This window comes from Zootoca vivipara, chromosome 7, assembly GCF_965207765.1.
Source record: "Zootoca vivipara chromosome 7, rZooViv2.hap1.1, whole genome shotgun sequence".
Classification (NCBI taxonomy): domain Eukaryota; kingdom Metazoa; phylum Chordata; class Lepidosauria; order Squamata; family Lacertidae; genus Zootoca; species Zootoca vivipara.
In genome coordinates this window covers 15,670,481-15,684,706 of record NC_142590.1, presented here as the reverse complement: position 1 = coordinate 15,684,706, position 14,226 = coordinate 15,670,481, and the positions used below count along the sequence as shown (strand labels likewise).

At 44.2% G+C, this 14,226-nt stretch overlaps 1 protein-coding gene across 5 annotated transcripts in view; it reads right to left on the bottom strand.

Annotated features, from left to right (window-relative positions):
- Positions 1–9,295, bottom strand: part of PTPRC (protein tyrosine phosphatase receptor type C) — a 72,213-nt gene extending 62,918 nt beyond the window's left edge. For 4 of the 5 annotated variants that reach the window (XM_088673749.1, XM_035122244.3, XM_035122245.3 and 1 more), the window contains exons 1-2: positions 9,165–9,295; positions 8,958–9,078 (exon numbers count right to left, since the gene is read on the bottom strand). In XM_088673749.1, the coding sequence (XP_088529875.1) occupies positions 8,958–9,021 (64 nt within the window). In that variant the 5' untranslated portion in view covers positions 9,022–9,078; positions 9,165–9,295. The other variant, XM_088673750.1, reaches the window with a different exon arrangement.
- Between the last annotated feature and the right edge of the window lie 4,931 nt (positions 9,296–14,226).

Below are 14,226 nucleotides of genomic sequence, written 5' to 3'. Positions count from 1 at the left end.
TTACTTTCATTCAAGGATTCTGGATATATTATCCACATTTATGCGAGGATTTGGGGTGATCTGGTACCCTGAAGTCCAGCCCAGAATGACCTCCATCAGCTTATGCTGTATTCTTCTTCAATCTTCTTGATTAATTAGTGAGTGGTGTTTTTCTCCACAAAAAAGGAACCTTTTTTCCTCCCCACATAAGGGAATGTGGAACATTGTTTACTCAACGAAAGAAACTGGTCTGACCATGGTGTAAATTCCTCCCCTTCTGGGGACTTTAATCTTAACAGCTATAAAATCGCAGAGGTGGATAGGATTGGTTGATGCATTAAAAAAAGGGGGGGAGTTCATGAGTCTTAGCAGAACATACAAAAGCCTGCTGGACCAAGCCAAGGACACATCTGGTCTAGCATCCAGTTCTAACAGTGCCAAGAAGATACCTCCAAGAAGCCAGGAAGCAGGACCTCAGTCCAGCAGTTCTTTCCCTACTTCTGATTCTTAGCAACAGATTCTTAGACAGAGGCCTGCTGCTTCAGACAGTGGAAGAAGAATGTAGCCATCATGACCAGTAGCCATTGAAAGCCTTTATCATCCATGAATTTGTCCAGTCCTTGTTTAAAGCTAAAGTTGGTGGTCAATAATTGGACTCCACAATGTGAAGAACAGGCACAGCCTCGCTGGTGCACCTCAACCATAGCAACACCCTTTCTGTGCAGCACCCACAAGATTCTGCTACTTTCTTTCTTTCTTTCTTTTTAAGGGGTTGATGGGCCTCAGCAGAATAAGTCTCCATGTATAACATGCTGACAACATTGTTTCCAAATGACATTATCTCTGGCCATTATGTCTGCAGATCACCTGACCAACCTTTCAATTATGCAAAAGCCACATTCCCACAACCAAAGGAAATGGCACAAGACATCTACAGAACAAAACAAATTGGTGATCCACTCAACAAAAGGTTATCTACTTAACTAAATAAACAGGATGTGGAACATCCTTCTTTATATAATGAACGTGTCTAAATGTTAAAGAAATGAACAGCGCAAAAACAATGTATAATTTCCGGGGGCAGGGCAGGGAAGGGACAGGAACAATTTCACTTTCATATGTGGGACTGGACAAATTGGGAGGTTTGGGAAGGAATCCAAACTACACACAGTATGATGAAGTAGGGATTTGCTCATCACTAATTGTGCATAGTTAAGTGGCTACCAAAACTGGTGGATGGGCATGGAGGATGGTGAATGATCTAGCATTGTAGCTTGATGCCTGCCTCTCTTCCCCAAACTTTCTGCTCCTTTCCCCCTCACAGCTCTTCCCACCACACACACACACCTCTCCATAGTCCTAGCTCTTTCATGTATTCAAGACACATCTTCTCAAATCTCACCTTCTGGATGCAGCTTCTAGAGCTGGGGACATGCTGGGTCCACCTTGCCACTTTTGGGAGAGGGTTACAATGCTAGACCACACAGTGGCCAGGAAGCCTTCATTCTCCCCTCCCAACTGTCCCAACTGCCTGGAGCACATCAAAATAGAGAGAGAGAGAGAGAGAGAGAGAGAGAGAGAGAGAGAGAGAGAGAGAGAGAGAGAGAGAGAGAGAGAGAGAGAGAAGGAGTGTACAGAAACAAGAGATTTTCACGAATTCACACTTAGGTTCCTATGTAGGATTGTAGCCTACATCAGGGAGATTCCTTAAGGCAGGGGTCCCCAAACTAAGGCCCAGGGCCCAGATGCAGCCCAATCAACTTTTAAATCCAGCCCGCGGACAGTCCGGGAATTGGCATGTTTTTACATGAGTAGAATGTGTCCTTTTATTTAAAATGCATCTCTGGGTTATTTGTGGGGCATAGGAATTTGTTCGTTTTTTTTTTTTCAAAATATAGTCCGGCCCCCCACAAGGTCTGAGCGACAGTGGACCGGCCCCCTGCTGGAAAAGTTTGCCTTAAGGGATCATTAAAGTTTGTGGAGGTAGGCATACTTTTGGTGTTACTTTCCATCTCTGGAAACAGTTGTGTCAGGCCCTTTTCTGAAAATAAAACCAATTTTCCACAGCACCTTCATATATTTTCCTTGTGGTTTTGTCGGGAAGAGAAAGTGAGGTAGCTGTGTTTGCCTTCTCCACTTCCGCCATATTTGTTGGGTTTGGAACACAGCGTGGAGAGAGAGAAATGCAATTGGACAAGGTGAAATGACTCAGTGAAGGGCACAATACTTCTTTATCTCCCTCCCCCTCCCCTGCATCACCTCTGCCACCCTAAGCACACAGAACTTTGTGCGCTGTGTAGATGGAGGAAAGAGAGTTAATTGAGGAGGTGAAATACCTCTGTATGCCTCATGTACACACACTTGCACACACACAGAGAGATACACACTGATCATTTGCTAGTCCCATTGTGCTAGACCTGAAGCATAGCAAAGTGTTTGAAGTGAGGTGCTGGCTGATATATCTCTATGTATACCAGCCCCTCCACGTGTCCCTATTTTCCAGGAACAGTCCCAGATTTACAGAAGCCATCCCAGTTTCTGATTTGATCCCGGAATGTCTTGCTTTTCCTTAGGATGTCCCTATTTTCATCAGAGAAATGTTAAAGGGGATGGAGTCATCCGACCCCCTAGCCAAGGAGATAAGTAACTATACAACCTTTAGAAGACATCTGAAGGCAGCCCTGTATAGGGACTTTTTTAAAGACTTAATGTTTTATTATGTTTTTATATAGGTTGGAAGCTGTCCACAATGCCTGGGGCAACCCAGTCAGACCACAGGAGCCCCGGGGTGAGCTTTGCTTGGTCTCCATCAATGTTGCTCCCTTGTTTGGTGTTTACCCTTTCAGACTTCCAGCCAGAGAGGCAACAGCGCGATGTGTTTGGGGGCACTTGTTTCACGCTGCTGAACACCCGCCCTCCCTCCTTAATTTTTGGTCATGCTGCTTTGGCCTTTCTTTGGATTGGATTTTCTTCCAAGCCCCCTGATCTCATGTTGCTCTGTGACTTGGTGAGGGAAATGGCAGCTGCCACAAAACAAATGGTGGAGAATACCTATAGAAAATTGGCAGATAGAAGAGTAGAAGTACCTCTTTTTTCTATTTCTTCTTTTTAGTTTTTGATATTTTTAAAATTAATGTTAAATAATATTACTTGTAAGTAAGAAGGTCGGCGGTTTGAATCCCCATGACGGGGTGAGCTCCCGTTGCTTGGTCCCAGCTCCTGCCCACCTAGCAGTTTGAAAGCATGTCAAAGTGCAAGTAGATAAATAGGTACCACTGCAAGCGGGAAGGTAAACGGTGTTTCCATGTGCTGCTCTGGTTCGCCAGAAGTGGCTTAGTCATGCTGGCCACATGACCTAGAAGCTGTACGCCAGCTCCCTCGGCCAATAATGCGAGATGAGTGCCGCAACCCCAGAACCTAAAGGTCAGGGGTCCCTTTACCTTTTTATGATATGAATGACATGATGTGGAGATACAGAGAGAAGACTGATGGAAGAGATCTGTGTGAGAGACAAAATAGAGTGGTATTTCTCAGGGTATTAGGCTGAGAAAGATGGGAGCTGTCCCAGGTGGGAGCTGGGAAGATGGGGATCTCTGTTTGTGAATTGAAGATTAAGATAGGAGATTGACAGAATATAAAATTGTGTGTTTGTGTAGGTGTGTTTCTTTTTTTCCCGCCAACCCCTCGTCTTTTTATTATTTTGTTCTCTTCAGATTTTAGCTTTGTTTGAGTTTTGATTGTATTATTTGTTGGAAACATTTAATAAAATTGAGTTTAAAAAGAGAATACCTAAAGAAAATACTGCAAAATGGACTTCTTTTTTCTAGATTCAGGTAGGTAGCCGTGTTGGTCTGACGTAGTAGAAATATATTTTAAAAATTAAAAAAAATTGTCCAGTAGCACCTTAGAGACCAACTAAGTTTGTTCTTCAATCTGAAGAAGTGTGCATGCACACGAAATTGAGCTCAACACTAATATATGATTTAGCTGAGTAATTTTGCCTGCAGTCCTAACCACGCTTCTCTGGATGAGCTTCTACAGAATTCAGTAGTGCAATCCTCTGAGTACACCGGGTTAGGATTGAGCTGTACACCTGCAATCCTATGCACACTGGGCTGGGAATAAGCCCTTATGAGCGCTGTAGTGTTTACTTCTTAGTAAACAGGCATAGGGTTCTGCTGTGCCAATAATTTCACACACAAGCCTCTCTTACATGAAGCTGTCTGACTGCCTGGGAAGAGGTATGAAGGACATTATTTTTAGAGAATAAAACACACACACAGTCACTGAAAAAAAGGCAAGTTGACCTGCTTAAGAACAAGCACACTAGGTAAAAATATTCCCTTCAAAAAAGGACTGGTAACAAAGGGGGAAAGTTACCTTCTTATCTGCTTCACAGTTGTGAAATAATGTAATGCTCTTTCAGCGCCGCAACATTTCCTAAATCTTGGTAACTCTTAGGATTTCTATAGCAACAATTAGTTAGGATAGCACATGCCCCAGGCATCTACCTCATGCAGGCAAAGGAGATGAAAATCTGTCTTTTGAAGAGGACTATTGTTGCACACTCTCCCTTCCAGCCCCCTTCTATGCCTTCTCTGTTAGACATTGCATAAAGTAACAAAAGAGGTGAGTTGCGGAGACAGAACCTAGCCTACTCTTTCTAAAGAAAGGAGAACAGCAGTCAACTGTAGGAAGTCAGTTATAAAAATGAAGAACAGCCACAAAAAAATTCACAAGACAGAATCCTGTTCTTTAGCAGCTTGTGCTTTTTCTTTTTATCATATGCAAGAGTTACCTCCCATTTGCCTCTATTTATTGCTCTTTTAATTTTTAAAAAAGGGAGGAAATGTATGCGCATAAATCTTAGTGAGCACCCTAACGGAGAATGGGCATCCTGAGTCTGAACTTCCACTTTGCATAAATGCTCAAAAGAATAAATCCCAAGTATGACAACGGTGACAAACCATTCCCCCCCCCCCCACATTTGGTCTCTATGCTGTTGGGGATTTCAGAGAGAGAGAGAGAGAGAGAGAGAGAGAGAGAACCTTTGTTTTTAATAGATGTTGGTTCAGAAACTGCTGTAAGATTTTACGGAGACACAACATTTTAAAATCCGGAAAATCTAAAATATACTGCGAGTGACAGCTTCGGAAAGATAAAGCATTCTTTCTTTGTTGATAATGGGAAATCTGTTGCTCTGTATGGTCATGAGCACAAATGGCAGAACCTCTTTAGTGCCTGAATGTTTTTTTAATATGCACATAAAGCAAGAAAACACTAAATTCTACTGCATTGGCAGTAGCTGCTGGACAGAACTGGGCAGAGCCTTCAGGCCAATGTTTTCCCCATAACATTAACTTTGGCGGCAGAGGGTAGACACTGACTTACCAGGGAGAATCAATAAGCAGAAATGCAGTGTTTAACCCTTCCTCTCCCTTACAAACTGCCTCCCCCCCCCAACAGCTAAGCTTCCAAACTGGAAGGGAACCACACTCGGGTGGGGGGTGGGGGGGCCAGATTCAGGAAAACTAGCAGATTGTTTGTATTCTGTGCCCACCCACTGTCACTTCCATACAAGTTGCCTTCTTGAGTTTCATTATATTAGCAAAAGGCAGAATCAGGCCCATGTGTTTCCCCTTACTAATTTCCACCTGTGTTTATCATAATCTCAGACTTAGATCTTATAGAACTAATTTCTGGACCCAATTCAAACTGCTGGTTTTGACCTATAAAGCCTTAGGTGGGTCAGGACCACAAAACCGCAAGGACCACCTCCGCCCATATGGAACAAGCCAGACCCTGCGATCATCATCTGAGGCCCCTTTTCATGTGCCTCTTCAGCAAGAGGTCCAGAGGGTAGCAACATGAGAACCTTTTCAGGGCCTTTTCTGCAGTGGCTCACCGTTTGCGGAATGCTCTCCCCAGGGAAGTTCAGCTGGCACCTTCATTATACACCCTTAGGCACCAGGCAAAAAGGTTCCTCTTCAACCAGGCCTTGGGCTGATTAATATTCTATGTCTATTCTATTGTGTGTGGGGGGGTGCTATTGGTTTGCATTGTTTTTGCTCTTGTTTTTATTATGTAGTTTGTTTTGTACTTTTATGCTGCAAACCGTCCTGAGGTCTTCGGATGAAGGGCGGTATACAAATTTAATAAATAATAATTATACATCTCTACTACTTCCCTGCCATATTTTTTGTGGTAAGCTGTGAAGGTATTTCCTAAATATCGATATATTTTGCTCCAGCAAAAATATCACAGTCCCTTCAGGTTGTTTGTGGGGGGGGGCAAGTGGCCTTCTAGATCAGGCATGTCAAACCTGCGGCCCTCCAGATGTTTTGGCCTACAACTCCCATGATCCCTAGCTAGCAGGACCAGTGGTTGGGGAAGATGGGAATTGTAGTCCAAAACATCTGGAGGGCCACAGGTTTGACATGCCTGTTCTAGATGTTGAGAGACTCTGAGGTCCAGCTCCGAGGGCCTTCTGGTGGTTCCCTCACTGCAAGATGTGAGGTTACAGGGAACCAGGCAGAGGGCCTGCTCGGTGATTCGTCCTGTGGAACACCCTCCCATCAGATGTCAAGGAAATAAACAGCTATCTGACTTTTAGAAGACATCTGAAGGCAGCCCTGTTTAGGGAAGTTTTAATGTTTGATGTTTTATTCTGTTTTTAATCTGTTGGGAGCCACCCAGAGTGACTGGGGAAACCCAGCCAGATGGGTGGGGTATCAATAACAAGTTGTTGTTGTTGTTGTTGTTGCTGCTGCTGTTGTGTCCCAGCCAACATGGTGAGTGATGCAGGGATGATGGAAATTGTAGTCCAGCAACATCTGGACAACCATGAGTGGAAGAGAAAGCCATTTTGTTTCCCTTAGTGGCCATTGGCTCACCAACTATGGAGACTTAAGCATCCCCAAAGAATCACAACTCCATTGGGATTTCTGAAAGCGAAGAATAGTTTCGACATCCCCAACTATTGCAAGGCCCCTGTTGTCAACACTAAACTATAAACTCAGCAGCAACCCAGGACTGGAAACCTGGGCTACCATTTTTCTGCTGCAAAGCAGAGCACCGTTTCCGGGGGAGACATTTAATATGTACCCCCCCCCCCGCACACACACAATTGTTTTCCTCTTGCAAGCCCATCCATCAATCAGATAGGCATCTCAGCAGCGAAAGTTCCCCAGTGCATGTTTATTTACTTCTTCTGAATCACCCTGGGGTATTTTTGCATGGAAGACCTTAAACATCCATTAATAAAGTGGGGGAAAGAGACTGTTACTTGAACCTTGCAAATCATGCCCCCCCCATTGCATCCGCCAACAGCTTTGCAGCAAAGAAGCGGTGCCCTGGGTTCCAGATCTGTGTTTACAAATAATTTGGTGCAGTGGAAAGGGAATAGGTAGCAAGTAATGTTGAGAGAGGTAGGATGCCTGGAGGGCTCTGACCGGGGGGGGGGGGTGGATAAGCAGCACAGGGAATATAAAGGGAATGGGGGTTCTGTGCTGGAAAGGCACAAGGTGGAATGTCATAAAAGGAGAAAGAGGGTGCAAGACATGTCAATAATTACGAAGCTCATGATTGAATGAGGTTCCTTGAGCTCTGGGCAGAAGTACTGTTAGGGAGTGACTTTAGGACAGAGGTAGTCATAGCTTAGTAGGAAAGCACATTGTTCAATCTCCAGCATCTCTAGGTAGGGCTGTGGTAAATGCCTTCCTGAAACACTGGAGAGCTGCCGTCAGTCAGTGTTCACCGTGCTGAGCTAGATGGATGAGTGGTTTGGCTTGGGATAAGCCAGCTTCCTGTGGTCCTAAGTCCAGGGCCCCACTCAGCAGAATAAGCAGGAGTCGTCCCCCCGCCCCGACCGGCACACACACAAATGCAGCATGATTGCATTGCCACAATTTGAAGCATGCTGTCATCTAAAAAGGGGAAACATTAAAACAATTAAATCCAGAGACTGAAATTACCTAACTGGACCACTGTCTCTGGGAATCTGTAATTATATCCACTATTGCACACCTACAATCTGATACTATCAGTTAAACACATTAAAAAAGAAACTTCAATGCAGTAGAGCTTGAAATTTGAGGAACTGAATACAGGATCTGAGATCAGGGAGTGGCTCAGAAGTTAATGGAGAAGTCCATTTTAAAGGGGAGGAGAGACAAACCCAGCTGTAATATCATTGCTTTAGAAAGTTTGAGAAAATGAAAAGAAGGTGTTTCCTTATGTAACGTTAAAATGCAATCCTGTTGAGTGGTATGTATTATTTGAAAGAAGTGACTTAGTGCTGCAATCCTACGCATCCTTTTTATAAAGTTGTCCCAGTTCTAAACATTTTCAGACTAGAGTGCTAAATGCATCTATTTATTCTTTAGATTAAAAAAAACTATGTATTGAGGCTGCAATTGTATACCCACACACCTGGGTGCAAATCTCATTGAATTCAGTGGGACTTCTGAAATGTGAAGCGTTTCAGAATTCACATCATGGGGAATCCTTGCTCGCCACGTGTTGATTCATTGTGAATATTTTCACAATGCAGACAACCCAAACTCCAAATGAAGAGGGACACTTGGTATTACTACTTGGTTGACAACCCAAGATTCAGGATGGAGGGGAATCTGGCAATGAAAACCCAAGCAGCGTGTTTGAGATTACCGTTGAGCAGGCTATCTTAAAGCTGTCATTTTCAAATATCTAACTCCCACACTGAGTGTGGGCCAGGAACTGCTTCCTACCCACTGCTAATGATGACTACGTCACCATTCAGATAAATTAGTTTGCTGTAACTAATATTCTTAAGATTCTGACACACCTCAATCATCACAGGCACTCGGGCATATGAGATACACAGATCTAAGATGTTAGACCCAACGCTTAGATCTTGTCAAGATAGGTTTAGGATAGTTCTTTTGAATAAGTTTCCATGATAATCAAAGTGAACAAACAAACAAACAGCTGCCACCTACCTGAGTCCTGTCCATCCACAACGAGGGCCAAGCCAAACACCAAGAGTTTAAGCCTCAAAAACATGGTTACATCCAGGGATCATGTGTATCCTCACAAAACAGCATGTGTGTGTGTCAGTCTCTGGAAAGCAAAATAATGGTTATCGCCCTGTGCAAAATGCCTTGCCAAGGTCCAAATCAAATGTAGAATAGGCTATGCGCACATACATTGCAAGGCGTCCTTATCATTCAGGGAGCAGCTTCCTCTGACACCCAGAGACTAAGCGCGCACACACACACACTTCACAGCAAAGTGATGTCACAGACAATTTTTACCGACTTCTCTAAAACCACTCTTCTCTCTCGACTTCAGTTTCCAGGAAGTCAGAGGTTTTTCTGAAGCTGTTGCACTTGTTGTGACTTCCTGGTCGAAACGCAGATGCCGCCAGAATTTCTGAGGAACTGAGATGGGTTTCTCTGTCAAATGGTGAAAGAGTTAAAATGCTCGTGGCTGTGGAGAAAGTTCCACCCCTACAATGATGCCGGGTAATGTTAAGAAAATTGCATGCCAGCATGCTTAACTGACGAGGCCACAGTTGATCACAGCTAATATCTCAAGTGCTCACTGCTTTAAAACAGACCTGGAGAAGTCCCAGATAATGCAAAATGTTCACCTTCTCCAAAAATGGCTTCACTTAAGGTTTGATCTATCAAAATGTGAGTGCAAAACCAGCACACAGAGGGATCGCCATCACAGTGTACTTCCTCCCCCATGGTGCTCATGCACACACCCGTGCAAAGTACTGGCCACTATGGGGGTGGGAAGGTCCATGTGCATCTGCCATATCGTGATGCAACCTTCCATCTGCCTAGGTACAAGTGTCTTACAGTGCAATCCTATGCATTTTGACTGGTAGGCATAGAACTGTAGCCTTCAGCTTGGAGCAGGTGTACCCAGCCTGAATGGGGAAGGCTGAGTGGGGTTACAGAGAAGGCAAATATAGACCTCTCATCACCACAATGACCCATTGACCCAGCCTGCATGTAACACTAAGCCAAACTATGGCTAGAGGTAAAAAGGTAAAGGACCGCTGGACGGTTAAGTCCAGTCAAAGGCAACTATGGGGTTGCAGTGCTCATCTCACTTTCACGATTAGGGAGCTGGTGTTTGTCCACAGACAGCTTTCTGAGTCATCTGACCAGCATGACTAAACTGCTTCTGGCACAACGGGACACCGTGACGGAAATCAGAGCACACGGAAACACCATTTACCTTCCTGCCGCAGTGGTACCTATTTATCTACTTGCACTGGCATGCTTTTTAACTGCTACCGTAGGTTTGCAGGAGCTGGGACAGAGCAACGGGAGCTCACACCGTCACGGGAATTCAAACAGCCGACCTTCTTATCGTCAAGCCCAAGACGCTCAGTGGTTTAGACCACAGCGCCACCTGCATCTAAGCATGAATGAGCAAGTGTAACCAGAGCTACCCAGAGCGAAGCCAGCCCTAACCCTAAGAAAAAACATGGACTAGTTCCTGGTTTGTTTGGAGTGAGACAAACGGTGAGTCTGGGTTCCTGTATGTAATGCTAACCCAAAATGTGGCTGAGCTCTGAGAAGTTTGGCAGCAACAGACTGGTGAGGAATGAAGCAACTGATTTTCACACTTCTTTGCCCACACCCTTGCTCATCCATGCTTAGCCATAGTTTGGTTTAGTGTTGTGAGCAAATCTGGCCACTAGGCCACTGAAATGTGGTGAATGAATTTGAGGTTTATTGCTTGTAAGCCACCTTGGGATTCATTTGAATGAAAAGCATTAAACCAATCAAGTGTTTTTCCAAGAAGAAAATGCAGACATATGATATTTTAAATGAGGTATAATCCAAACAGGAGGGTTTTTTGTGTATGAAGCATCCTAGGAACATATGTAAATAAACTGATAGATTTCTGTCAGAAAGGCAAGGAAGGTGCCATTTGATTCAGAAAATTCTATAGAATCAGAATTTCAGCAGTGGTACCCTTTGTGGTAGATGTCACCAAATCAAACGACAATTTTCTCGCCTTTCTTCCAGACACCTACTCACATCATGAGATTCTAACAGTGTTTAGCACACCCACAGCATTGAGTTGAGTCACTACCAGGGTTGCAAATCCAGGACAGCATATGGTTTGCAATCCTCATTTGGACAGCAAGTGCTAACTGTAGTTTGCAGGTTCAGAAGCAATTGCAAACTATGGTTTGTGGGTGAGAGCCAACTAAGTTGTTCTGTGCATGACACGAGGTTCACTTACACCATGGGACTGCCCCCTCTCCTTCCTGTGCCCCACCCCCTAAATCTGCTCTGGGAGGTTGAGGGGGGAAGCCCTAGAATAGGTTGAGATGGGGAGGAGAGGGTGGGAAAGTCTCACTGTGTGAGCAGACCTCATTCCCAGTGGACATAGCCCACTTGAAGCTGCACTGAATTGCACCCCATGGTTTGGCCTTTGGAGCAATCCTTAACATGCACTTGGGGGTTGTGGGACCTGTAGAGGGAGTGGAACATCTCCCGGCTCACTTGAAATGGTGGCGCTTAGCTAGGGTAGAGCTATATGAAAAGTTATCTCTCACACTTGACAGAGTTGCCTCACCCACAGTTAGTTATGCATCCCTCGCCACTGTTCCCTACTGAGGATCTGTTGTGTTAAATTAAATAAATATGGCCCAGTTAATCCAGCCTCGTGTCTTGCTTTCACATTTCCCTGTGTGGTTACAACAGACACTTCCAGACTCTGCTTTTTGTTTGTCTTTCAACAATTCCTATGATTTTTTATGAGTTTAGTCAGCCAACAAATTGTCCACACTGGCATGTTTGGTTGCATTTATTTTGTGTACATAGCAGCTTTATGAGTTTAGAGCATGTTGTTGATTTTCGTATCTGGAATTTTCCTTTCCTTTCCTTTTTTCGCAATCAAATCATCTTCTTGTAAAAGTCACAGAAAGTAACTCAGGAAGGATGGAAACGAAAATTCAAACTCTCTGGAGTTCATACTAGACAGATCACATTCTCCTGAACAAACTCTAAAGTTCTGTAAACCAAATTTATGGATACAGGTAGCTGAAGCTGAGGCTCCAAGACTTTGGCCACCTCATGAGAAGAGAAGACTCCCTGGAAAAGACCCTGATGTTGGGAAAGATGGAGGGCACTTGGAGAAGGGGACGACAGATGATGAGATGGTTGGACAGTGTTCTCGAAGCTACGAACATGAGTCTGACCAAACTGCAGGGGACAGGAGTGCCTGGCGTGCTCTGGTCCATGGGGTCACGAAGAGTCGGACACGACTAAATGACTAAACAACAACAACAACAGGTAGCTGTGGTGGTCTGCCATAGTCGAAACAAAATTTTTAAAAAAATTCATTCCAGTAGGACCTTAGAGACCAATTAAGTTTGTCATTGGTATGAGCTTTTGTGTGCATGCACACTTCTTCAGATACAGTGGTGCCTCACTAGACGAATTTAATTCGTTCCACGGGTCTATTCTTATAATGAAAAATTTGTCTAGCGAATCCCATAGGAATGCATTGATTTTTTTTTTAAAAAAATTGCCCATAGGAACGCATTAATTGAATTTCAATGCATTCCTATGGGAAACCGTGATTCGCTAGACGAATTTTTCATAAAATGAATTTGTCTAGCGAGGCAACCTCCGCTAGAAAAATCCTTTCTTTAAGTGAAAAGTTTGTCTTACGGGGCGTTTGTTAAGCGAGGCACCACTGTACACTGAAACAGAAGTTACCAGACCCTTATATATAGTGAGAGGGTGGGGAGGGGTATTACTCAGAAGAGTGGTGGGAATGAGTGATTGGCTGATAGGTGTGGTAAACCTGTTGACAACTGTTAACAACTGCAATTGGTCTTACAGGAAAAAGCAAGGGGTGAGATGGCTAAAAATAGCTTTATCATGGGAATCCAGTGTCTCTATTCAGAACAGGTCTCTCCATGGTTTTACGTTTGCTGAATTGCAACTTATTACCAAGGCAAGGAGAAGGCAAGGAGAGGAGATGGACAGGCTAAAAAGGGTCTGGAAACCAAGCCTTATGAGGAATGGTTGAAGGAGCTGGGTATGTTGAGCATGGAAAAGAGGAGAGTGAGAAGAGATATGATAGACATCTTCAAATATCTCAAGGGCTTTCACATGGAAGGTGGAGCAAGCTTGTTTTCTCCTGCCCCAGAGGCTAGGATCCAAAACAATGGTTTCAATTTCCAAGAAATGATATTCCGACTAAACATCAGGAAAGAACTTTCTGACAGTAAGAGCTGTCTGACAGTAGAATGGACACCCTCCGAAGGTGGTGGGACTCTCCTTTCTTGGAGGTTTTTAAGCAGAGGTTGGATAGCCATCTGTCAGGGATGCTTTAGCTGAGATTCCTACATTGCAGGGGCTTGGACTAGATGACACTCGGTTCCCTTCCAGCTCTGCGATCCTATAAGGAACTCTTGCCTGGAAAGATATTCTTTGACATACAGTGCTCATGCCTCGTTGTCAACAACGCTCAAAGATTCTTTTTTCCTTACTGCCTACCCTTGTTCAAGGGCATAGCTGACAAGCAAGGGTAGGAAGGATATGCCGTGCCCCAGGTGCCATTTCCTTTCTGCAGAAATCCTTCCCGAAATAATATTACAGCCACTGAGGTTCCATTTCCCTTTGCATTTCCCTTGGGGGGGGGGAGGAATAGATCTCTGATGCATTCGGCAAAAGGAACGGCTGCCTCAAACAGTGAGGAAGCATAAGATGCCAAGTTCATGCACTCTTTGCTGTCAAGTTAGATAGATTTTGGCTCCTAATCGTTGCCAAGGGAACCCTTTATATATATCTGAAAATTTGTGTATCGCCTTGCTAATAATGCCTCCCACACAAAACTTAAGAGGGCTAAGACAACAAAGGTCATTGCAGGTGAGATTTTAAGAGACAAAGAAATTCTACGCCCCGAAGGAGTGGGGGAGATAAGGCTTTCGATTGACTAAATCTATCCTTAAAAAAAGAGGCATGAGTGCAATGGACATCAAAAACAGAGGGGGAAAGAGACACACAGAAATGAGAAACAATTCAAGGAAATAATGAGAGGGGAGCTGGAAAGAAGTGGTATCACACACCAGTTCCAGATTTTGGGGGGCTCCTGGCAAGATGCCCTTAGTGAGGTTCCCTCCTCTCCAAGGCAATGGCATAGAAATTCAGTTCAATTTGCACTTAAAGGCAAACCTGCCTTCTATGCACTTTTCAAAACAGTACACAAAGTATGTTTGCAACC